Source organism: Phycodurus eques, chromosome 10 (genome assembly GCF_024500275.1).
Source record: "Phycodurus eques isolate BA_2022a chromosome 10, UOR_Pequ_1.1, whole genome shotgun sequence".
In the NCBI taxonomy this organism is placed as follows: domain Eukaryota; kingdom Metazoa; phylum Chordata; class Actinopteri; order Syngnathiformes; family Syngnathidae; genus Phycodurus; species Phycodurus eques.
In genome coordinates this window covers 27790824-27813845 of record NC_084534.1, presented here as the reverse complement: position 1 = coordinate 27813845, position 23022 = coordinate 27790824, and the positions used below count along the sequence as shown (strand labels likewise).

The 23022-nt window shown below is 47.9% G+C and overlaps 1 protein-coding gene across 2 annotated transcripts in view; it reads left to right on the top strand.

Annotated features, from left to right (window-relative positions):
- Window positions 1–73: 73 nt before the first annotated feature.
- The window catches only part of flnbl (filamin B, like), a 37913-nt gene continuing 14964 nt past the window's right edge, over window positions 74–23022 (top strand). For both annotated transcript variants that reach the window (XR_009769356.1, XM_061688540.1), the window contains exons 1-29: window positions 74–2573; window positions 7474–7583; window positions 7657–7792; window positions 7942–8039; window positions 8125–8272; window positions 9875–9993; window positions 10069–10143; window positions 10224–10386; window positions 10900–11100; window positions 11508–11645; window positions 12221–12347; window positions 12692–12828; window positions 13123–13316; window positions 13564–13677; window positions 14134–14277; window positions 16090–16213; window positions 16740–16900; window positions 17194–17284; window positions 17425–17579; window positions 18449–18566; window positions 18657–18736; window positions 19177–19362; window positions 19476–19790; window positions 19867–19969; window positions 20594–20794; window positions 20879–21052; window positions 21662–21824; window positions 21901–22061; window positions 22507–22798. Coding sequence is in view for 1 of the 2 variants with exons in the window: in XM_061688540.1 (XP_061544524.1) it covers window positions 2282–2573; window positions 7474–7583; window positions 7657–7792; window positions 7942–8039; window positions 8125–8272; window positions 9875–9993; window positions 10069–10143; window positions 10224–10386; window positions 10900–11100; window positions 11508–11645; window positions 12221–12347; window positions 12692–12828; window positions 13123–13316; window positions 13564–13677; window positions 14134–14277; window positions 16090–16213; window positions 16740–16900; window positions 17194–17284; window positions 17425–17579; window positions 18449–18566; window positions 18657–18736; window positions 19177–19362; window positions 19476–19790; window positions 19867–19969; window positions 20594–20794; window positions 20879–21052; window positions 21662–21824; window positions 21901–22061; window positions 22507–22798 (4520 nt within the window). In the remaining variant the exon portion in view is untranslated. The remainder of the gene's footprint in view (window positions 2574–7473; window positions 7584–7656; window positions 7793–7941; window positions 8040–8124; window positions 8273–9874; window positions 9994–10068; window positions 10144–10223; window positions 10387–10899; window positions 11101–11507; window positions 11646–12220; window positions 12348–12691; window positions 12829–13122; window positions 13317–13563; window positions 13678–14133; window positions 14278–16089; window positions 16214–16739; window positions 16901–17193; window positions 17285–17424; window positions 17580–18448; window positions 18567–18656; window positions 18737–19176; window positions 19363–19475; window positions 19791–19866; window positions 19970–20593; window positions 20795–20878; window positions 21053–21661; window positions 21825–21900; window positions 22062–22506; window positions 22799–23022) is intronic.

Here is a 23022-nt window from a genome sequence, read left to right as displayed (position 1 = left end):
ATCAAATTGTGCAATGTTGTCTTCAGGGGCGAAAACATCCGTCGGAAACGCCAAAGTCAGCCAAATTGCGCACACGATTCATTTCACGACCGACAAGCATTCAAATACGAGCCCGGACGCGCAACGGCGCTCCTATCAACTGATGTCATTAAACGCATCTGTCGTCACTCTGTACAGACGAAAGCGATCACGCGACAGTTTGTGTGTGAGACACTCGTTCGATTGATTTTTTCAAGTCACTCAACAAACGACAAAGTCCGTTCGAAACAATGTTGTTAACGATGACATTTACAAAAACAATACTTGAAGTGTCAAAGAATCATCAGTGAAACAGTCCTCTTCGTGTACTTTTTAAAATTGAGTTGAATTAATGTCACGACAATGACTTATTTCATTGGCTGTCGAATTAAAACCTCTTTGCAATGATATTTAATGAACGGAATAAATGATACAAGGTTATTAACATGAACGTGTGGTGACAAAATGACCTTTTAAAAAAGGAATTCAAATGGAGTTAAATCGTCAAATCCAGCGAAATTACGTCGAATATAGTTCACGCTAAAAAATGAACTCAGTTGAGCGTTCGTATTCATTTTGTTCAAATTGATTTGAATCATTTTGCAATTCAATGTGAATTCATTTGAGAGGTTATTGAAATAAACGATGAAGCCACTTATGACTAAGCTATTCATTTCACCAGTTTCGAAAGATTTTTGAAATTCTATTTGAACTCAGTCGATTTTTTCGAAGCCAATGAAATGATTAAATACACGGCTGAAACTCCTTTCGACGTGAAATTAAATTGATTTGATTTAAGAGTTAATGACATGAACACACGAGGCTTTATTAAAACAAGAAGACGTCATTAAAATGGATTCGTAAATGTATTCGGTAAAACCTGACTATATTAATGTGTGTTATACAATACTGTAAGTATTACTGTTTTTTTTTAAACACCTTAATTTCTATCATGTGGGAATCAATCCCAAGTTTCAAACGCGGACAAATCCTAAAGCAAGTATGACGATAAAATGAATTCGCTCAAACTTTGCGAGGTATCACTCCGCGTATCCCACACGTGCACACGAAAACTATTCAACCGTTACTTTACTCCACCTTAGCGATAGACGATCTCTGGGCCGCAAGCCTCAACGTCATCCAAAGCGCTGTTGCCTTCACGGTTGCTCCACAAAGTCGGGCACGACGCGAACCAATGAATCACGAACGCAAAATCGCGAGCGGGTTCGTCACAGAGCCTCGTCGCTTGCTCGCGTTGCGGGACGCAAATCGCGTGACGCCGTTTAAACCCCTGCGAGCAAACGCCCCCCACCCCCAAACCAACAAACGCGTGGCCGTAAGTGCCGTAAATGACGGGAAGGGGCGAAGTGGAGTCCGATCATTGAGCAAGGAATCAAGATGTTGATTCAACTCAGAGGAACAAGTGTGTGGATGATATTCATCTGAGAATTCCAACAGAGATCGCGACATATTTCAACTTGGAGAAATTATAAAGGCAAACAAAAATAAAATGATAAAAATCTGAAGAGATGGGTCGTCATTTGTGACAAATCTAAGCAACGAATGTGGGAAAGCAATGGAGCCAAGTATGACGACTGGAAGTCATTGAGGTGAAAGAGTTAAGTGGACGAATAACAAAAGGGGTCATGAATCGATGGAAATGTGGATACATTCGAAGAAGGCAAACGTTTTACGAAATGCTGCCAAGCGAAGGAAGTTGTACGAATTGAGTTTGACGTGATTATTTTTGGGATTCCAATGTGAGAGAATATATTCCACCTCTGTTAAGATGCTCGACATGAATGAAAGAAATAAGTGACCACATGAAAATGGCTCATGTCAATTCTATGATCCATTTGTCATTTATAAAGCATGGGAGGAAGCAAATGATGGAGTATTTTATTGAGTAGGTAGATGAAGGCCTTCTGTATGTATGTATTTGTGAATAACGCGATGAGATGGAAGAATTTGCGTGACCTTTGTTCGGATCTGCGGGTTGGGGGGCACGAGTGCTGCACACTCTCGTACAGTAGGGGGCGGTACGCACCTAAACGGTGTTTGCTATGCTATCCGTTCATAAAGGGAGGAAGAAGAAGACGACGTGGTGTAAATTCCGAGTGGTGACAAGCGACGCCTGAACGCACCCTGCCAAGCCAGTCGCTCCGGCGAGGATCCGAAAGCAAAGTTCAGAGTTCCGCCGAGCCGAGCCGAGCCGAGCCGAGCTTTGCCGTACGGAGCACCAGCACCGCGCACCGCGGCCAAGATGCCCACCGCGGAGAAGGACCTGGCGGACAACGCGGCCTGGAAGAAGATCCAGCAGAACACCTTCACGCGCTGGATCAACGAGCACCTCAAGTGCGCCAACAAGCGGATCGTGGACCTGCAGCTGGACCTGGGCGACGGCCTGCGGCTCATCGCCCTTCTGGAGGTCCTCAGCCAGCAGAAGATGCACCGCCGCTTCAACCTCAGGCCCAGCTTCAGGCAGATGAAGCTGGAGAACGTCTCGGTGGCGCTCGAGTTCCTGGACAACGAGAACGTCAAGCTCGTGTCCATCGGTGAGTTCCGCAAAGCCTCCGCCGAATCCCCCTTAACAATCGAGCCGCTTTTCACGAGCACTCGTTTGATTGGCGTTGCGTAGAACGCATCGCGCTCGTTTTGCCTTCCTTTCGAGCAGCGGATTCCGGGCTCGGATTCGGCAATATTGGGCCCTGGAGAAAGAAATACGAACTATGACGTTTGTGACGAGAACAGAAGACCGAAGCCTATTGGCGTTTCGTTTGCGCTAACCTAACGAGTTCAGTGTGATGCACATCTTCCAATAAACGCGCCGAACGAGTGATTTTCTTCTTGTTATTGTTTTTCTCAATGACGTTTATACCACTTTGGAAGTGGCACATTTGTGGAGGGAGTTCGGCGTGCGTGGCAACAGCAGCTGGAGTGGGCACGGATGAATTTGCACACTCGGGTGGGCGTGTGAGGTTCAAGGAAACAAATGGTGCTTCATGGAAGAGTCGAAGGAGATTTTAAATTCGTCTTCAAAGTTGGCTGCCGAAAGAAGCAAGTTTGAACTTGCGAGTGTTTTGAACGCCGCACACGAATCGCAAACACGTGCGGCCAAATTCTGCCCTGAGGGACGTTGAGCGCGTTGCAAGTCCAAAGAGACGATTTATGGTTTCTTTCATTTGGAAGAGTTGCCATACAAGACCAAATCAAAGCTCGCCTTGTCATAAAGTCCTCTTTTCTTGGATTGTGGCGTTAAAAACGTGACCAAAAAGGTCAAAATGCTGCTTGGTGTCATGATGGACAAAGATCTTCTCAGGCAGAAGAGTGTTCACTGTGTTGGTGAACGTGAGAGCGTGTGTCTGTGTAATCGTGTGTTTGTGTCGCAATTGTGTGTGACTCAGATCTTTGAGTGTGTGTCACGCGAACATGAGCTTTGAGTGACATCCTTCACCTCTTCGCTGAAAGAATGTGGTGGTGAATGGTCTCACGCTGTCATCGCATCTTATGAAGACGTTATCTTTCTGTGACCCCGTTGAATGGGCCCAATGTGTTTTTGTAGTGTCGTCCTTTGACTGCTGTTTGCGCTGCGCCGTCATGTCGGCTGCGACGTTTCGACACTCGCTTTAATGAGGCGAGGCGGGAATCGACAACAGAGACGGACTTCGTCACGCTGGCATTGTGAAATCCGTGTGTGTATCAAAACAAACGGGTGTTGTCACGCACAGGTGGATGTGTTGCCTCACGTTTGCGTTATTTGTATTGGGCGTGCACACTTTTCACAATGACGATAGTCACGATGGACGTCACAAAAGTCGTGTTTAGTCAGCGACGACCCGCCAGTGTCCCGCCTTTTGTAGGTCGCATCTGAGCCGGAAGTGGCAGGATGGCACCTGGGTCGAGGGGGGGAATGCCAGAAAGGTGGCACGGGGTGAGGTCTGATTGGCTCAAGCTGACGTTTTTTCCAGCCAATGACAAAAACCAGACGCCAGCGCGAGTTGCCTTACGTTAGCCTGCTTCCACGAGTGTCCGACCTTTCGCCTTCTTAGTCCGATCCCTTAGTTTAGCATCGTCACTTTAGCATTGGCGTTTTAGCACTTTAGGAGTGCCACCCTGGCAGAGGCTGCCCGTATCGCTCGTATCTGAAACCGCCACTGTTCCGCTCGCACGCGGCGCGATAGCCTCCGAGGACAGACTGGCGCAGCAACAACAAAGCCCCTGATTGGCTTTCATTTCACTTCCTTGTCCTGTAAAATGCAGAATGGCGTCACCGTGACCAACGCTCATCTTTGTAAGCGCGTCAGCTGGCGTCAAGACAGACTTTGTGTGGCCAACTGAAATGATATTAAAAGTGTCAAAGTTTGGTTGACGTCACCGCCTTGACGCTCTTTTCAGCACATCCTGGCTAGCCTGCGACGCTAAATGGTCGTCGCTCGCTACGTTCGAAGCGGATTCACGCCGTTCAATGATTTCCCTCGAATAGTCGCCGGCAAACTTGCCACCTCAAGATCGTGCGCTTCTGTTGCCACCCTTATGTTAGCGTTTTCACATTAGCATCGTAGTGTTGCCGGCCTTCTGTTAGCAGCCCGTCATCGGCCTCGATATGATTTTTAGGTAACGGATGTTAGCTTGCGTGTGGCCTGCTTGTTGAAAGTATAAACGCGTCGTGTTGTTTCGACGACATGCATACGTAATCAGGTTTTGGTTCAACGAGACCTCGCCCGTCTTTTCTGGTCTGTGATTGATTGACAATTTTGATGGATTTGCAGTTTTTGTCGTGGCTGTTGTGTTGGCTCATCGATTGTGTAACAGACGCCTTGAGCGTTTTCAGGTGTGACCGACCAAAGTTCACTTGAAACTACGCGTGCGCGCGTGTCACCCGAGTGTCGAGACTTGTTCGTTCACTTGCGTTTAAAGCGACAAACTTGTGTGCTTCGTACTTGAGGAGTCATTTCTGGCTTGAGGAAATAAACCTCTCGTCTTTCATCTTGTCACATTGATATCCTTCATCTGAGGGCGTTTATCATAATTATCATAATTGCATGCTAACTAGCACATTTGTTGAGCATGAATTGTGACATGATGCTCTCTGGTTAGCATCCTTACTTTAGCATCCTTGTGTATGTGTCCTTCTTTTAGAATCCCTACGTTGGTGTCTTGAGCGTCCTAAATGAGTTTCCTGACTTTAGCACTTGATATTTGCAAACTTCTATTGGGCTCTTTACATTGTCATCTTCAAGTTAGCGTCTTTAGCATCCTTACTCTGTCATGCTTTTGTGATGGATTTACTTTAGCATCTTTAATTTAGCATTCTTAGTTTTAACATACAAGTTTACACACATTAGCAGTCTTGCTTTAGCACCGAAGTTGGCTTCCTTACTTAATTGTTAATGTTAGCGTCCTTCTTTTTGCTTTTGCGTGTTTGTGTCTCAACTTTAGCATCCTTATTTTTGTTCCCTCACTTTATTATTCTTCTGTTGGCGTCTCTCCTTGCCATCCTTATAGTAACGTCCTGAGTTTTGCATCCTGACTTCAGCATTTCATTTATATTGTTTAGTATCTCCGTGTTAGCATGTGCACATGCATGCACGCCGTGCCTTCTGTTGTTACTTTAGCAAGTTCATATATTTACATTCTTTTTGTCCTTCATTTCAAATGCGGTAAAGCTACGTCTTGTCGCGTGTGTGGTGATGTCATCGAGTTTGTTTCTCTGGGTGTGTGTGTGTGTGTGTGTGTGAGTGAGTGTTTATTGAGGCATTTGTGAGTGTGGGGGGTTGTGGTGGAATTTGGGGTTGGGTGCTTGCATCAATGATGTCAGTGTTGTGGAACGTGCGTGTGCGCGCGCGTGCACACACAGTAGTAGTAGCAGCAGCAGCAGCACATCCTGTTGCGCTACCTGATCTTTTCCCTCACTTTCACTAAAGTCACTCAGCTTTCCTGACTGGAAGTGCAGCTTGGTTTAGCATTGCTTTAGCATCCTCACGTTAGCCGCCTGACATTGGCATCTTCACACAAGCATCCTTAGTAAGCGCCTGCACTTTAGCGCCCTCAAGTTGGCGCCATGACTCATCCAACTTACGTCGGCATCCTTATGTTAGCACGTTGCTACGAGGCAGCGAGCGGCGGTGCGCCACAAGCGCACGTGCAGACTCACAAGCTGCCCTGTCATTAAGACCCTCACACACGCAATGATGTCATCAGATGCACATGTGGTGAGCCTGGAAGTTGTTCTCTTAACATGGAAACATGATTGCTAAAAGAAGTCGGGATGTTCCATGCCACTTTTTTTTGTTTTTCTCTTTCCAGACCGATACCAGTACGAGTATTCACTCTGGAGTCCTCGCAGACACCGCCAGTCGTACTTTGGATCGTACAATTTTCATTTAACAGAATGACATCATTGTGGACAAAAACTTTCCTTTCTGACTTATATTACGATTCAGCGATGTCAAACGGCGGCATCGTCGTGCCCGCTTCTGTCGAGGAGGACTTATCCGATGTCAGATTTTGAATTTTTTTTTGGAATTGATTTCTTTTTTTGCTTTAAGTATCGGCAACCTTCACAACCACCAGATGCCTTGAAATAAGCCTGTCGTCAGCCCGGTATCGGTACGCGCCTATACCCCGAATAGGGCCGTTTGCCGCTTTTAACATCCTTACTTTAACTTAGCATCTTGGAGAGTATAAAAAAAAAGTTAACCTGTGTTCATATTAAAACCTATAAACAGTCTTTCCACACTTTGTTGTATCTTCAAAAAATCCATTGTGGTTCACTTTTTTTCCCCCCCCTCACTTGCACTAAAACGTCTAAATGATTGCAACTTATGGCATCTTGTCAACATGCAACCGCAAATCGAAAAACTGGCCTGGCCGCATGGCTCCGCCCACACTCGTCTCGCTTGGCACAGTCGGAAGTGTAGACAAAGGCGGCTGGAGGCCATTAAACACCGCACTGACTGCCGTGTTTGACCTGTTGCTATGGAAACACTAGCGACACAACATGGGGAGCTTGTGTGTGAGGGAGATAAGCGTGCGTGTCAAGGTGAATCGTGAGGGCACAAAATGGCTGCCTCTTATCAGCGTGACACGCATTGCTTCCCAGCAACAGGAAGTTGATGAGTCAGGGGAAAAAACGTTAGCATCCTTACGTTAGCCACCTTTACGTTTGACTTCGTATTTTAGCTTCCTTACGTTGGCGCCATAATTTGGCATCGTTAAATTGCATTCCTCTCTGTTAGAGTTCCGACTTTAGCGTGCTGGAATTCGAATCATGACTTAAGCACCCTAAAATGAATTCCCTTGACAGTAGGGTTCTTACTTTAGCACCCTTAAGTTAGCGACATGCCAACAATAGGTTACCACGGCGACAGACCTGACACCAAACCCTGTTAATTTGTGATTCTGTACAGTATCGTTGAAATGTATCAATCAATCAATGTGATTTCTCGTTTCAAGATTCGAAAGCAATTGTGGACGGGAACCTGAAGCTGATCCTGGGTCTTGTGTGGACCCTCATCCTGCACTACTCCATCTCCATGCCCATGTCGGAGGGCGACGACAGCGAGGTGGGATGCGCGCCCCCTCTGCTTAGTTTCCATTTCGCATCGAGTCGCTAACTTTCCCGGTTTTGCCTTCCAGTCCGAATCCAAGACCCCCAAGCAGCGTCTGCTGGGCTGGATCCAGAACAAAGTCCCCGACATGCCCATCACCAACTTTCACCAAGACTGGCGGACGGGGAGGGCGCTGGGGGCGTTGGTGGACGGCTGCGCGCCAGGTACGCTGTGCCCGCGGCGCCGACGTCCTGAAGGACAAACAGGAGAAATATTTTGGCAAACTGTGTGTGTGTGTGTGTGTGTGTGTGTCCATTTGAGTGTGTGTTTGTCTGTGAATGTCTGTGTGTGCGTGTGCGTGCGTGTGTTTCAGGCCTGTGTCCCGACTGGGAGACTTGGGATCCAGTGAAGCCGGCGGAGAACGCCACAGAAGCAATGCGGCTGGCTGACGACTGGCTGGGCATCCCTCAGGTTCCGTTCCCTTCCTTTGCCCGTTTTCCGACGTGACACACGCATGCAGTGTTGACCCGGTGCGTGTGCGTGTGCGCGTGCGCAGGTGATCGCCCCAGAGGAGATCATCGACCCGCAGGTGGACGAGATGTCTGTGATGACGTACTTGTCTCAGTTCCCCAAAGCCAACTTGAAGCCCGGCGCTCCCCTCAAGCCCAAACTCAACCCCAAGAAGGCGCGAGCCTACGGGCCAGGTGCTCCGCACACGACATACGCTCGCGCTGCCACCTGTGGATTATTTCGAGTGGTTGTTGTTGTGTTGGCAAAATTGGCAGCTGTAATCAACGTGTGGGAGGAGCAACCGCATTCGCCGTGACGCGTGATGCCACTTGAGCGTGGTCACTTTTAAAAATTTTGACTCGATTATTTCTCGCGGCACGGCGGGCTACTGGTTAGCACATCTGCCTCACAGTTCTGTGGACCGGGGTTCAATCCCCGGCCCCGCCTGTGTGGGGTTTGCATGTTCTCCATGTGCCTGCGTGGGTTTTCGCCAGGCACTCCGGTTTCCTCCCACATTCCAAAAACATGCGTGGTCGGTCGATGGAAGACTCTAAATGGCCCGTCGGTGCGCATGTGAGTGCGAATGGTTGTTCGTTTCTATGTGCCCAATGCAGTCAAAAAAAAAAGTCAATGGGCACAGCATGCATGCCCATTGACTTTTTTTTTTGTCATTTCAGTTTTTTTTTTAATGATTTATCGGTTATAAAATAATCGGCTAGAGGCACGATCGCATGCGTCATGAGATGTGCACGTCTGGGCTCAAGCATGGTTCCAATGGCCTCGTGTTGTGCGTAGTACGTCTGTATGTTCACACTTTTTAGTCATGTAATTGCCTGTGTTGGAGGAAATGAGCCAAAAACGTCCTCGCAGGTCCGACTGGAAACGCTGGTGCGTCTTTACAATGACGGGAAGTGAGCGCCTCGTCGAGAACAATGAGCTCCGAACGCGCGCGCGCAAACTGGCGAGGCTGCCGTTTGTCCTCGGCGTCCCGAGAAGGAAATCCATGGACACGTGATCTAACCCGCAGCCTCACCGCCAGTGTCATAGTTACCAGAATCGCCACACGCTAAGAACACACAATCTTTTTTTTTTTTTTTTTTGCGTCCAGAAATTATTTACGGCATTTCTGTTTTTCCACATTTTGTTCTGTGACAGCCTTATTCCAAAATGGATTATATATATATTTTTTTTTTTTTCTTTTTTTTTAACTCTCAAAAAGTCGAAGTGCTGCCTTCACAAGCCAAAGTGCTTTTCTTGCCTCGATGGGCACTCCCCCCTTTATTTTTTATTTATTTTTAATTTTTTTTAAAATATCACCAAAATCTGGCTTGCACTTCGGCAAGTAGAAGCCGCTTGCTTCGTCGCGACGCCTTTGTGCCGCTCCCGGTTGTCATGGTAATAAAAGCTATGCTTGTCATCGGCCCAGTAGTACGTGGGGCGGGGCTGAGGCTTGCATGAGACAGCGCCGCCCCCTCTAAACAGGCTAATTTCAGTCCTAACCCTAAGACTAAAAATAGGGGGTAAAGTTGAAGTGGGCATGGAATGTCAATTAAATGATGTATTTTGTATTCATTGCAAATAATAAAATAAAAATATTAGAAAAATAAACCCTTTACACACATACATTTAACCATGTTTTTATTTAATAATTGTTTAAATACGATGAATAATAAAATACTAAAAATGTAATGATTAATTTATGATTACAATAAGGTGTTTCTTTTCCTTTGGCTATTACACACCATCTTTGACCTTAACCACCCTAACCTGCAGCACCCGATCTCATTCACGTGTAGGTATCGAACCGACGGGCAACCGGGTGCTCCGCCCCGCCGTGTTCACGGTGGACACGTTCAGCGCCGGGCAGGGTCAAGTGACGGTCTATCTGGACCACCCGGGCGGCACCAGACAAGAGGTTGGCGCCCTCTTCGCCCTGAAATGATTGACAGGCAGGTCCACCAATCACTTATTGTCTTTCTTTGCATCTCAGCTGAAGGCGGAGCCCAACGATGCTAAGAAGACGTACGACGTCACCTACGTCCCTCAAGTAGTTGGAACCCACAAGGTTGTCTTTCCTCTTTTGATGACGACTCAAATATTTGCTCAACGTGCTCGAGGTGGAGGATTGTCCCGTATTTGTGGCAGGTGACGGTGTTGTTTGTGGGCCAGCCCATCCCCAAGAGCCCCTTCGAGGTGGGTGTGGACAAAGCGCTGGGCGACGCCTCCAAGGTGGCGGTGAAAGGGCCGGGAATCGAACCAGTGGGCAATATCGCCGACAAGTCCACGTACTTTGACATCTACACTGCAGGTATCTGTTTTTCTGATCAAGTGTCCCGGGACATAAACGTGACACATTATTGTGGCGTGACCACATACCGGAGTCTAATGCGGGAGAAGGGGAGGGAGGGAGGGGGGGACTATTTTGGAAAAATGAAGTGAGGCAGACTGGGTGGAACTGATGCATTGTGTAGCATCCCAGAACGTAAACATGGATGCACACAACATTGTGGAGTGACTAAGGAAAAAAGGAGTATTTTGGAGAAATTAAAGAAATGAGGCAAACTGGGAACAACAAATAAGCGGCGTATTTTTCAGTGCCATAAACATGACTGACTGCACACAACATTGTGGAGTGATCATGTCAGTCTAGTTGTGAAAAACAGGTCTCATGAGGAGAAATGGGACAAAATGGCAAGAACTGAGGCAGTCTGGGTGAAACAAATACATTTGGTAGCGTCCCAGAACATAAACACGGATGCACACAACATTGCGGAGCGACCCCACGCAAGGCAAAAACGTAGCTGCGGTCTTCTATTTTTAGGAGCCGGTACGGGAGACGTGACGGTGATGATCAAAGACCCGCAGGGCCTTGACGACGTCGTGGAGGCGATGATGGAGGACAAGGGCGACAACTTGTACCGCTGCACCTACCGGCCCACGCAGGCCGGCCTGCACGCGCTCGCCGTCACCTTCGGGGGCGCCGCTGTGCCAAAGAGTCCTTTCAGCGTGGACGTGGGACCGGGTGAGGAAGACAGAAGACCCCCTCAAAGAAAAAAGAATAATTTGTAGCGTGATTATGGTGTATTCATGATTAATTGTTTCAGCCCGAGAGTCAATGATTCAATTAAGCGTTTCAGCCTGTACGGTTGGCTATATCGTGATTACGGAGTAGGGAAGGAGTGAATGATTCCGAACGCAGCGGAATCATTCCTCATCCCCTTCTCCCTAATCGGTGCCTAAGGATTTTTATCAGGGGTTGAACCGATTAATCGAGCGGGGCCCGAACCTGTACTCGCTACACATTCCAACAGCACTACAAAATGCCAACCTCACTATATATATGGCACTGTATCGCGAGAGTGAGAGAGAGTGATTGCGATTTGCCGATGCGAAACGTCCAATCACGCGTCTTGTTTTTGGGTCCTTCAGCCTGCCTACCGGGCGCGTGCAGGGCAACTGGTCGCGGCCTGCAGGCGACGGGTATGAGGGTGCAACAAGTGGGCGACTTCAAGGTGGACACCAGGAACGCCGGCACTGGAGAACTGAAGGTCCTCGTCAAAGACCCCAGTGAGTGGAAACATCTCGGCGCTAAAGCGGGGTGTGCCGATAACCCACGCTTGAGGAGCAAAAAAAGCATGTTTGTGCTAACTGTTCTTATCGTAAGTGTTGTACTCGGGATGACCAACTCTGCGGACCACACAGGAGTTGGCGTCGCAAACATTGCAACAGGTTTAACATTGATTGTCAGCCACGATCATTTTCCTCGCGGATCAGGGAGGGAAATTCGCACAATACAGATAATCACTCGGACCATATTTAAGCATTGACCTTCGCTGCAGATAATCACAGGTCATTTCTCACAATCGTCCGTTTCACGTCATAATCCCAGAGTCCGTGTCGTGGCCAATTCGGTGTTGACCACACGTAATTTGCAATGGACAGCATTTCCTTTATCAATCACTGTTCACACACCCCGCCGGACAGCACAATTGCTGAAGATCATCTTTTCGAGGCGACTGATAATCAGGCTTTTGCTGACTTTGATTTCAAGGGAAGCGAAGCTATTCAAATTTGGCCCGATTGTTTGTATGTGTGTGGTCCCCGCGGGGCACGCCACAATAATAACGCGCGTTGTGTTTCAGAGGGTGTCGAAGGAAGTGTGAAGCAGATCTCCAGTCAGGACGGAGTGCATGCGTTCGAGTATTACCCGCTCAGTACGGGCAAACACACCATCTGCATCGCCTGGGGCGGGCAGCACATCCCCAAGAGGTGAGCGAAAATGTGCGTGCGCGCCGATTCTTTGAAAACGGATAACCCTCAAAGGGGCTCCAAGGGGAACACCCGTTACTGAAGCCGAGCTGGCAGGAAAAACCTGCTGTGGATTGACACATGCTGATGCTTCAGGCCGAAGCGAGCGCTCAGTGTTCAAACTGCTAGGTTGACTTTTATTCACCTGTGCCTTTCACACAGAACCCAGCAAAGGGCTTTGCGAATTGTGGGATGCGTAAAAGTATGGCCGGGTTCTGTGTGAAAGGCGTTCCGGGCCTTCTGGATGTGGTGTTTTTTTGCGTGATCCCTGGAATAAAGAAGCTGTTGTTGCGCTCGCTCCTCAGTCCGTTTGAGGTCGTTGTGGGACCAGAGGCGGAAGCCCAGCAGATCCGGGCGTGGGGTCCCGGTCTGGAAGGGGGTGTCGTGGCTAAACCTGCCATTTTCGTGGTGGAGTCTGTGGGCAACGACGTTGGAGTCCTGGGTGAGCCTAGATAGATGAAATGAAATGATGATGTTGTTAAATCATTTTTGTTACATGCTTTTAGTTCATATAAAGCATTTCCGGAAAGTAGTTCTTCTTTGTTTGTCTGTATGATTGTCTTATACTGCCACCCTGTGGCCAAGGCAGATACCCCAGAATATAGAGTTGATCAAACTTTCATGTTTGCGTTAATAGTTCTATTTGATCCTTGAGAGAAATTAAAAACGGAAAAGAGTTTTCACGCCCCCCCCCCCCCCTCCCCCCCACCCCCCGTGAATGTTGCATGGTCTTCAGGCTTCGCCATCGAGGGTCCGTCCCAGGCCAAGATCGAGTGCGAGGACCAGAACGACGGCTCGTGCGACGTCCGCTACTGGCCCACCGAGCCGGGCGAGTACGCCGTCCACGTCACCTGTGACGATGACGACATCGAGCACAGCCCCTTCATAGCCTACATCCTGCCCGATCGCCTTAGCAACTACCCAGACAAGGTCAGGAGGCTCGTGGTTGTACCATATAAACTAGCGTCGATGCTGATTCCAATATTTGGATCATCGGCCAATGGATTAAAAAAAAATATATCATGAATAAAATAACTTTTGGGGTGCCTTAATGCTTACAACACTGCTTTTTTTTCTCTCGTAAAATTTCTGCCTTGGCTTAAAGAAGTCTGGGAGACGGGTTACATACACAAGCGCTGCTGACTGAGGTGCAATTGACACCTCGTTCTCCATCCAGGTTCAAGCGTTGGGGCCCGGGCTGGAGAAGAGCGGCTGTCTGGTCGCCCAGCCCGCAGAGTTCACCGTCAACGCTAAGGATGCTGGGAACGGACCGCTCAAGATCATGGCACAGGTATCTCGATGGATGGACTGATTGGGTGAATGGGTAGATGGATTGATGATAGACGGGATGTATAGAATGATAGACAGACAGATGGATGATAGACTGATGAATTTATAGATGGAGAATTGGATGGATGATCGCTAGGTGAATAAATAAACAGAAATATTGAAACAAATGGATGGGTTTATAATGGATAGATGATGCAGAGTGTTCCTGTGTCGCAGTTCTGTTTCTTCTTCGATGTTTTTCCATCACCCTTTTTTCCTCTTTTGTCTCATGACATTTGCTATTTTTACACACGATCATGCCTTAAAGTCCAAGTTTGGTTTGACTTCTTAGTTGAACTGGAAACTCTACCACTCTGTGGTCATCTTGGCCCTACTGTAATACTGTCCAAACTGCACGTCATCCTCTTTTTTTTTTTTTTTTTTTTTAATTGAATAAAAAATAAATTCCCTCTCCTAGGACGCTGAGGGTCTGCCGGTGGAGGTGAAGGTGCGCAGCAAAGGGGAGGGGCGGTACTCGTGCTCCTACACGCCCGCCTCGGGCCTCAAGCACACGCTGGCCGTGGTCTGGGGAGGGGTCAGCGTCCCCGGGAGCCCCTTCAGGGTAAGCCGCAGCCCATCAGGAGGGGAGCCTTTAAGACGCTCGGAAAACACCAGAAAAGCTAAGAAAGCGATTGTTATTGTCACTCGCACTGAGGAGAGGCGACGGTTTTTAGTGCGGACATAATCCGCAATACACATCACACTGATTGCAATTTACCAAAAAATGATTTCTGACCATAATCCGCAATACACATCACACTGATTGCAACTTACCAAAAAATGGTTTCTGACAATTTAAGGTGTACAAGATATGTCATTGTTGCTTCTCCATCAAAATGCTCATCAAAACAAACTTACGAGCTAAAACTTGCATGTTGATGTCGATGTTTAAGTTGGCTCAGAAGATTGAGCCTTGACGGACACCAGTGTTGACCATGGGGATCTCGTAAGTGCATACATAATCAAGACAAATCACACTGATAATAACCTGAAAAAATGGATTATGACGATTTAAGGTTTAAATGTTCATCAAAAATGCCATCCAACTAAGCTTGAAGAGCTTCAGCTTTTGATGTCAATGTTTAAATGGGGTCCTAAGATTGAGCTTTGAGGGACACCACTGTTGATCTTACAAGTGCGGATGTAATCAGGAACACAAATCGCACTGATTATAACCTACAAATGTGGATTATGACAGTTTAAGGTGTACAAGATAGGATTTCATTGTTGCTTGTCCATCAAAATATTCATCAAAATAAGATTGAGCTTCAATTTTTTTATTTTTATTTCAATGTTTAAGTGGGGTCCTAGGATTGTGCCTTGAGGGACACCAATGTGGAGAATGTGGGCAGAGATCCCGTGTGAGATTCTGTTGCTATAATGGAATGTAAACTGATCTTTAGAATAGCTTGAACAATGCCTGTAAACAACCTTTCTAATTGACTGAACAACATCTGTTAGCATATCTTTGAAATTGACTGAACATCACCTATGAATTTATCTTTAGTTTAGACTGAACAAAGCCTGTAAACTTTGGAATACCTGCAGTCAATGCCTGTAAAGTAGAAGACCGAACAAGGCCTGTGAACTTAATACAGGAAGTGAATATCAGGCTCAGAGTCCACGTAAGGTGCAGTATAAGACGGCAGATAATTATTCTCAAGCATGTTAGCAAATGATTGAAGGAAAAAAAAAAAAAAAACTAGAAGCGGAAGAAAAAAGACGAGATGCGTCCACTCAGACAAATCTGTACAGTGGCAAGTTTGTCCCTCCGGAGTCTCACACGAGGAGACTCGAAACGTTTTGGAGTCGCAGGAGGGATGCGGCTGCTGTGAGGGTGAGTTCAAGTTTGGGTTCGAGCCCCAAAGAAGAGCAGTAGAGGACGTCAAGACATGCAGCGTTACATTTTACAGCAGACTCTCATTTAGGACAAGTTTACATGCTGTATTATTCCAGAATTGTATTCATTGTTTATCTTAATGCCATCTCAGGAAAAATTGTACAGTCATTTACGATTGAAACAAATAAAATGGCTTCAACATGAACTGCGGCATGTCCTTTTTGTTTAGACTAAAAACACAAAATCAGAATAATATTGATTGAAAATGGATCCCTACTAAACATGCATTCCTGCCTGTACATAAGTGAAACATTTAACATTGTAAGTCTTTAATTTCTTGTCATGCCAATCATTTAATTTCTCAATCTTGATCTAATTCAAGTGATGCCTTCAGGGTAAAATCAGAAATCAGTTTTCCTGAGTGTTTCCAATGTCCTTAAATTTTATCTGTCAACTATCCATCAAACAAGAATTGCGGGTAGGAATCACATAATACACGTAACTAGAAGTAAATGTTTTTTTTTTTTTTTATAGGTGAACGTAGGCAAAGGCAGCCACCCGAGTCAGGTCAAAGTGTTCGGCCCGGGAGTGGAGCGGACGGGACCGAAGGCCAACGAGCCCACGCATTTCACCATTGACTGTTCCGCAGCAGGAGAGGGTAATGCGCACAAAATCGCCTGCCTGGGCAGACGTTAAACTCCACTCTGTGGTCACAACATTTCTGCCTCCCCTTGCACGCAGATGCCATCCCGCCTTTGTTACAGTACTCATACCACCTACAAAATTGGAAAATGGACTACTCGCCCCCCCCAAAATGACTCTCACCACCCCTTAAAAAAAAAAATCCTCCCCTTCATTGGAAGGTTAGCAAGTAACCCCAATTTCCGTGTGAATGCAGTTTCTGCAGAAACGTAGCGGGCGGGAAAAACGCAGGAAATTGCTCTCTTCTCCAGGCAGCTTTTGTCTCCTAGTCTGACTCGTTTCTGTTATCAAACGCGATCGCTCGTTCCTATCATAGTCGCGATTCCTTTGCTGTGATTGACAAGGAATGACAAGGAATTGAGAGGAATGACGGTCGTTCTGGCCGCATTACAAGCGTTCCCAACGTGAATGTTTGTAAAATGTTTGTTTAAAAATTATAATTTTTTTTTTTTTTTTTTTTTTTAAATCGTGTATTTCCTCAGGTGACGTCAGCGTGGGCATCAAGCGTCACAGCAACACGGTGGGAGACCGGGAGGCCGACGTGGACGTTGACATCATCCCCAACGCCAACGACACGTTCACCGTCAAATACATCCCGCCCGCCGCAGGCCAGCTCACCGTTAAAGTGCTCTTCACTGAAAAGGTACCAATAAAAATGTTAAAATGTATCTTTTCTTTTAGTAAGTTGTGCTTTGTGAATTTGCTGCTGTTTGGAACTGTTCATAATTCCATCTACCACTTCCAGCTGATGGAAAAACAACCCGAATGCATGTTTTAAAAAAAAAAAAAAAAAAAAGTATTTATTTTTTTGATATCACAAACGCCAAAGATTTGAGCCGGGGTCTGTAGATCCGTATCCCCTACATCGGTTGTGATTGCTAAAATTAGCTCAATAGGAACAGTTGCCGTGATACCTTTTCATGTGTTCCCACCCAGGAAGTTCCTCAGAGTCCTTTCCTGGTCAACGTGGATCCCTCCCACAATGCAGCCAAGGTCAAAGCCGAGGGCCCCGGATTGGCTCGCACGGGTAAGCGGGTAAACGTCCCAACTTCATTGGAATTGGAGTTGTAGTTCAATGAACAAGAGTTCATTGGAGTAGAGGGACATTGCCGCGGTGAACGAGTTGGCGTCGAAAACGAACTTACCCGACACCGCTCGTGCGTCCAGGCGTGGAGAGCCGAATACCGACTCACTTCACGGCCCTGACGAAAGGAGCGGGGAAAGCGCCGCTGGACGTTTCCTTCTCATCTCCTGTCAAAGATTATGACATCATCGACAACTACGACTACTCGCACACCGTCAAGTACACACCGGTCACGCCGGTAAGACGCGCACACGCAAGTACAAGTCAGTGGCATGGTGACATCATGTGATTTCATTTTGTCCCTTGCATGTCATTGATCAGCCAGATTTGAAATAATAACAATAGAATAATCATTTGTTTCATCACCTTTTTTTAGCCATTTAATGCGAGCCTAGTGAGGATAAGCGGTGCGGAAAGGGTAAATAAATATGAAGTCAATGATATTAAAATCTCATTTCTTCATCATGTTTTGATCCATCCATCAATTTTCTACCGCTGATCCGAGGTGGGGTCATAGGGGCAGTAGCTTAAGCAGGGACGCCCAGACTTCCCTCTTTCCCCAGCCACTTCATCCAGCTCTTACGGGGGGTTCCCGAGGCGTTCCCGCGCCAGCCGAAAGACTTAGTCTCTCCAGCCTGACCTGGGTCGTGCCCGGAACGCCTCGCCGGGGAGGCGTCCGAATCAGATGCCCCAGCCACCTCGTCTGGCTCCTCTCGATGTGGGGGAGCAGCGGCTCCCGGATGACCGAGCTTCTCAGCCTATCTCTAAGGGAGAGCCTTTTTGCTTCAGCGACCGCCAAAGCCGCATTCCTCTTGGCCAGCCGGTACCCTTCAGCTGCCTCAGGAGTCCCGCAGGCCAAAAATGCCCGATAGGACTCCTCCTTCAGCTCGGCGGCATCGGACCATTTTCTATTAGAACCATTTTATGGCATTTTTAGTGATGTATGGGATTTATTTACTGATATTTTAATTTATTTAATTATATTTGTCAATTTAAGGTCATTGATCCGTACATGTACACTCGATGTATTTTTTTTAAACATTTGGGATTCAATATTTCTAGTTTCTCTTTGTATTTTCTTAATTTTCCAACTATGCGTGCGCACAGGGCCCGATGACCATTGCGGTGACGTTCGGCGGAGACCCCATCGCAAAGAGTCCCTTCGCGGTGGGCGTGGCGGAACCCCTGAACCTCAATAACGTGGGCGTGGACAACCTGGACGGACGTAAGACGGCGCCAAAAAAAAAAAGAAGAGAGAAATGACTCATTTCAGCTCCAGATATGTACAAAAAAAAAATGTGCGCGTGTGTGATAGGTGTGGAGGTGGGCCAAGAGCAGCACTTCCTGGTTGACGTGAAGGGAGCGGGTGGTCAAGGACGCCTGGAGGTGGAGGTGGTGAGTGTCGGTCTGTTCGTGGCATTCGATCGTTCCGCTCCTGCATTCTTGTGGTTGTCCTGCAAATTGTCACATTTTCGCAGGTGTCTGTCCTAAACTATCCACCCCGTCCATCCTAATCGATTTGTTTGAATTTGAATGTATTTGATCTAAATCGCTTCGTCTCGCCGAAACGACTTTTTTTCCATTGTAATGGATTCATTTTTATGTGTCCTGATCTCTCCTAATCGACAGGTGTCTGTCCCAAACTGTCTCTTTATCCATCTACCTTTATGTCGATTCTAATCTATTTGATCTAAATCTTTTAATCCTAATCTATTGTTATCTCTTGTAATTGATCTATTGTTACCCGTTTTCATTGATCTGTCCCGGTCTACCCTCATCTATTCGAGCTAATCTATTTACCGTTGTCGACTCACCCTTCTTACTTTGTCACTTAGCTGAGTCCCAGCCAGCGGTCTGTGCCGTGTAAAGTGGAGCCGCAGCCCGGAAAAGATGAGGTGCGTCGGGTGCGTTACACCCCCACGGAAGAGGGGGTGTACGCTGTCAACGTGTCCTACGACGGACATCCAATCCCTGGGAGCCCCTTCCCCGTGGAGGGCCTGCTGCCTCCGGATCCCAGCAAGGTACCAAAGTCCATCCGTTTTCTGTGTCTTCTACAACCTGGAATAAAGTAAAATGTCAGTGGACGTTGGTAACATCGTCTCTCTTGGTAACATCAGCCATGTGTCCCGTCCAGGTGAAGGCTCACGGACCGGGTCTGAAGGGAGGTTTTGTGGGGAACCAGGCCGAGTTCACCATTGACACCAAAGGGGCCGGCACAGGTGGTTTGGGTCTGACGGTGGAGGGACCCACAGAGGCCAAGATCGAGTGCTCGGATAACGGGGACGGGACCTGTTCGGTCTCTTACCTGCCCACGGAACCTGGAGAATATCTAGTCAACATCCAGTTCGAGGAGGTCCACATTCCGGGCTCACCCTTCCGTGCAGACATCCAGATGCCTTTTGACCCCAGCAAGGTGGTGGCCACTGGGTCGGGCCTGAACAGGGCCAAGGTGAGTGGTCTGGACTAGATGGTTCTGAATGTGTCCTTTTCCCTTTTCAATGTCAATGTGACTTTTCTGTACACAGGTGGGAGAGGCCAGTGTGGTCAACGTTGACTGCTCTCGTGCTGGACGCGGTCAACTGAGCCTGGAGGCCGTGCCAGACGCGTCTACTGCTTCTGCACCTGCCGGTTCGCAAAAAAAAAAAGCCAATTTGTGATGTCTGCATGGATTACTCCTCTCCCCGTGTCTTGGGTTTCCCCCTTCTGTCGGAATTTCTCCCACAGCCCATTTAGGCAGCAGAATTGCCTGGTCTGACTCCTGTGCGCTCTACTGGTGGTTTCTACAAATGACCATGCATCTATTCTTGCTTGTTTACATTTCTAGTGCAGCCCGTTTAGGCAGCAGGCTCGTCGAGCCTTAAGCTGTACTCTCTGCTGGTTTCGAAAAATCAACGTGCACTGAACTTGCACTTTACTTTGTTTGGTTTTCTTGTGCAGCGCTCGTGGTGAGTCAGGCCTCAAATCATTTGTGCTCGCTGCCGTCGGTTTCTGCAACTGGCCATGCTCCAAACGTTGCTTTCTTTTTTCAATGTCTACCGCAGACTCATTCATTTTGAATCCTCTGTGTCCGCTACTGGTTTCTAAACATGATCATGGAGCAAACGTTGCCGTCTTTGTTTACTGTATTTTGATTTTGTACTGCAGCCTGTTCAGGCATTAGACTTATCCGGTCTCAATCCTGTTGACTGTTTTTATAAAAAAAAAAAAAAAAAAAGTTGTTGCCAGGTGTAAAGGCTCAATTGTGTGTTCCAGGTGTGAAAGCAAAGACCGAAGTGGTGGACAACAAAGACGGGACGTACACTGTCACCTACGTTCCTCTGATATCGGGTATGTACACCCTGCTGCTCAAGTACGGCGGCAAGGCCGTTCCTGGTTTCCCAGCCGAGGTGATGGTGGTCCCGGCCGTCGACGTCTCCAAAGTCAAAGTGTCCGGGCGTGGAGTGGATGGGAAAGGTACGAAGTTGCCCCGTCGCCGATGCTGGCGTCCCACTCCGATCCCAACCGTAACGCCTACTTTCTCCCTCGTCTTCCTTGCAGGCATCTTCAGAGAAGCCACCGCCACGTTTATGGTGGATGCTCGCCCCTTGGGCCGGGAGGGTGGAAAAAGCGTGAAAGCGGAGATAAGGAACCCGTCCGGAGCCCTGACAGACTGCCTGGTCAAAGACAAGAACGACGGGACGTACAGCGTCGAATACACGCCCTATGAGAACGGTAAAAGACTTCTGACGCGACGCCTTTAGGCAGCAGACCGGTTCCCCCGGAATCGTTTGCACCTACTGCCGAGGGTAGTCAAAAAAAGTCAGATGCAAAACTCTCATTGCTCTGTTCCAGGTTATTTTCTGTTTTTGATTACTACGCCAGCCCATTTAGTCAGGAGACTTAGTGGGTCTGAATCTTTTTTTTTGTACCCTCTGCTGGCGGTCAGGCACCAAACTTTGGGCTTTACTTTTCGATTTCTGCTGCACCCCCATTTAGTCAGCAGACGTGTTTGGCCTCAAGTCTTGTAGTGTTTTCAAAAAAGGTTCACGCTCTGTTCCACCTTACCTAGATTCTGTCTGAATTTCTACTTTAGCCTGTTTAGTCAGCGGCATTTTAAAACTTTTTCATCCTCTGCTGGTAGCATTTACCTTTTCTTCTGCAGCCCATTTAGTCAGCAGACTTGTGGGGTCTGAATCCTTTTGTACTCTGTGAGGTTGGTATCTAAAAATGGTCATGCACAAAACATTGCTTTCTCCCAGCGCTTTCGAATGCAGCCCATTTAGGCAGGAGACTCGTCGACCCGAAGTCGTTTGCAAATCTGTGTTTTTTTTAATATTTCAGGGGAGCACAGTGTCCAGGTTCTCTATGAAGACGCACCGGTTCTAAAGAACCCAGCCAGGGTTTGCGTGTCTGACGGCTGCGACCCCAGCAGGGTGGTCGCCACTGGGCCGGGGCTCCGGAAGGGCCTGACCGACAAGACCAACTCCTTCAACATCATTACCAGGTAGAGGAGCTTACGCGCCATCAGTGTGCTTGTGCGTGTGCCGTATTGTCCAATAAAAAAACAACTGCTACGATAGGGGGGCGGGCACCGGTGGCCTGGGCATCACCGTCGAGGGTCCCTCAGAGTCCAAGATGGCGTGCAAAGACAACAAAGATGGCAGCTGCAGCGTGGACTACGTCCCCTCTGCGCCAGGCCTCTACGACGTCAACATCATCTACGGAGGAGAGCACATTCCCGGTGAGATTGCGATGCCCTCAATTGTGTTCTGTTTAAATTACTACTGCGGCCCGTTTAGGCGTCGGCGTTGTCGGGCCTGAATAATCTGCCGCCGCTTATGGTTTCTAAAAATGGCCACACACCAAACTTTTCTCTCTTCCTGTTGACCTTAGTTCATTTTCTACTCCCGTTTAGGCAATCGACTTGTCTGGTCTGAATCATTTGCCTCCTGTGCTGATGGATTCTAAAAATGACTTGGTTCTTTTTCTGTATTTGCTGTTTGAATTTCTGCCTTAGCCAAAGTGCTTCTCAAAGAAATGGCGGTTTACGTTTTGCTTGAATTCCCACTGCATCCCGTTTAGGCGGCATTCTTCTAATATTTTGGCTCCCGTAGTGAGCTTGACCAAAGGGAAAAGTCTGAAGCAAGCGCCTCAAAACCAACGAACGCTTCCTCCTTGTTTTTCAGGAAGTCCCTTCAAGGTCCCAGTGGAGGACCTTGTAGACCCCAGTAAGGTGAAGGTGTCTGGACCGGGGGTGTCCCCGGGGGTCCGTGCCAACATCCCACAGATGTTCACGGTGGATTGCAGTAAGGCGGGCTTGGCGCCTCTCGCCGTCACTGTGGGCGCCCCCAAAGGGTTGTCGGAGCCTGTGGAGGTGTCGGACAACGGGGACGGCACCCACACGGTGTCTTACACGCCCTCCGTGGAGGGCACCTACTCTGTGGCCGTGCAGTACGCCGAAGATGACGTCCCCAGAAGGTATTGAGCGGTACTGCCATTGTAGCGCAGCCCAATTAGGCGGCAGACACGTTGGCCTTGTGATGTGGATTGTGATGCTGGAGTGTTTAAAGGTTTTGAGTCTGCTTACTTGTCAGTTCCTGTGCACTTTTTACTTCTTGTATGAATTCATAGCGCAACCCGTTTAGGCAGCAGACACGGTCAAACTTTGAATTTCGGCTAGCGTCACGTCACTTCCTGTGCGT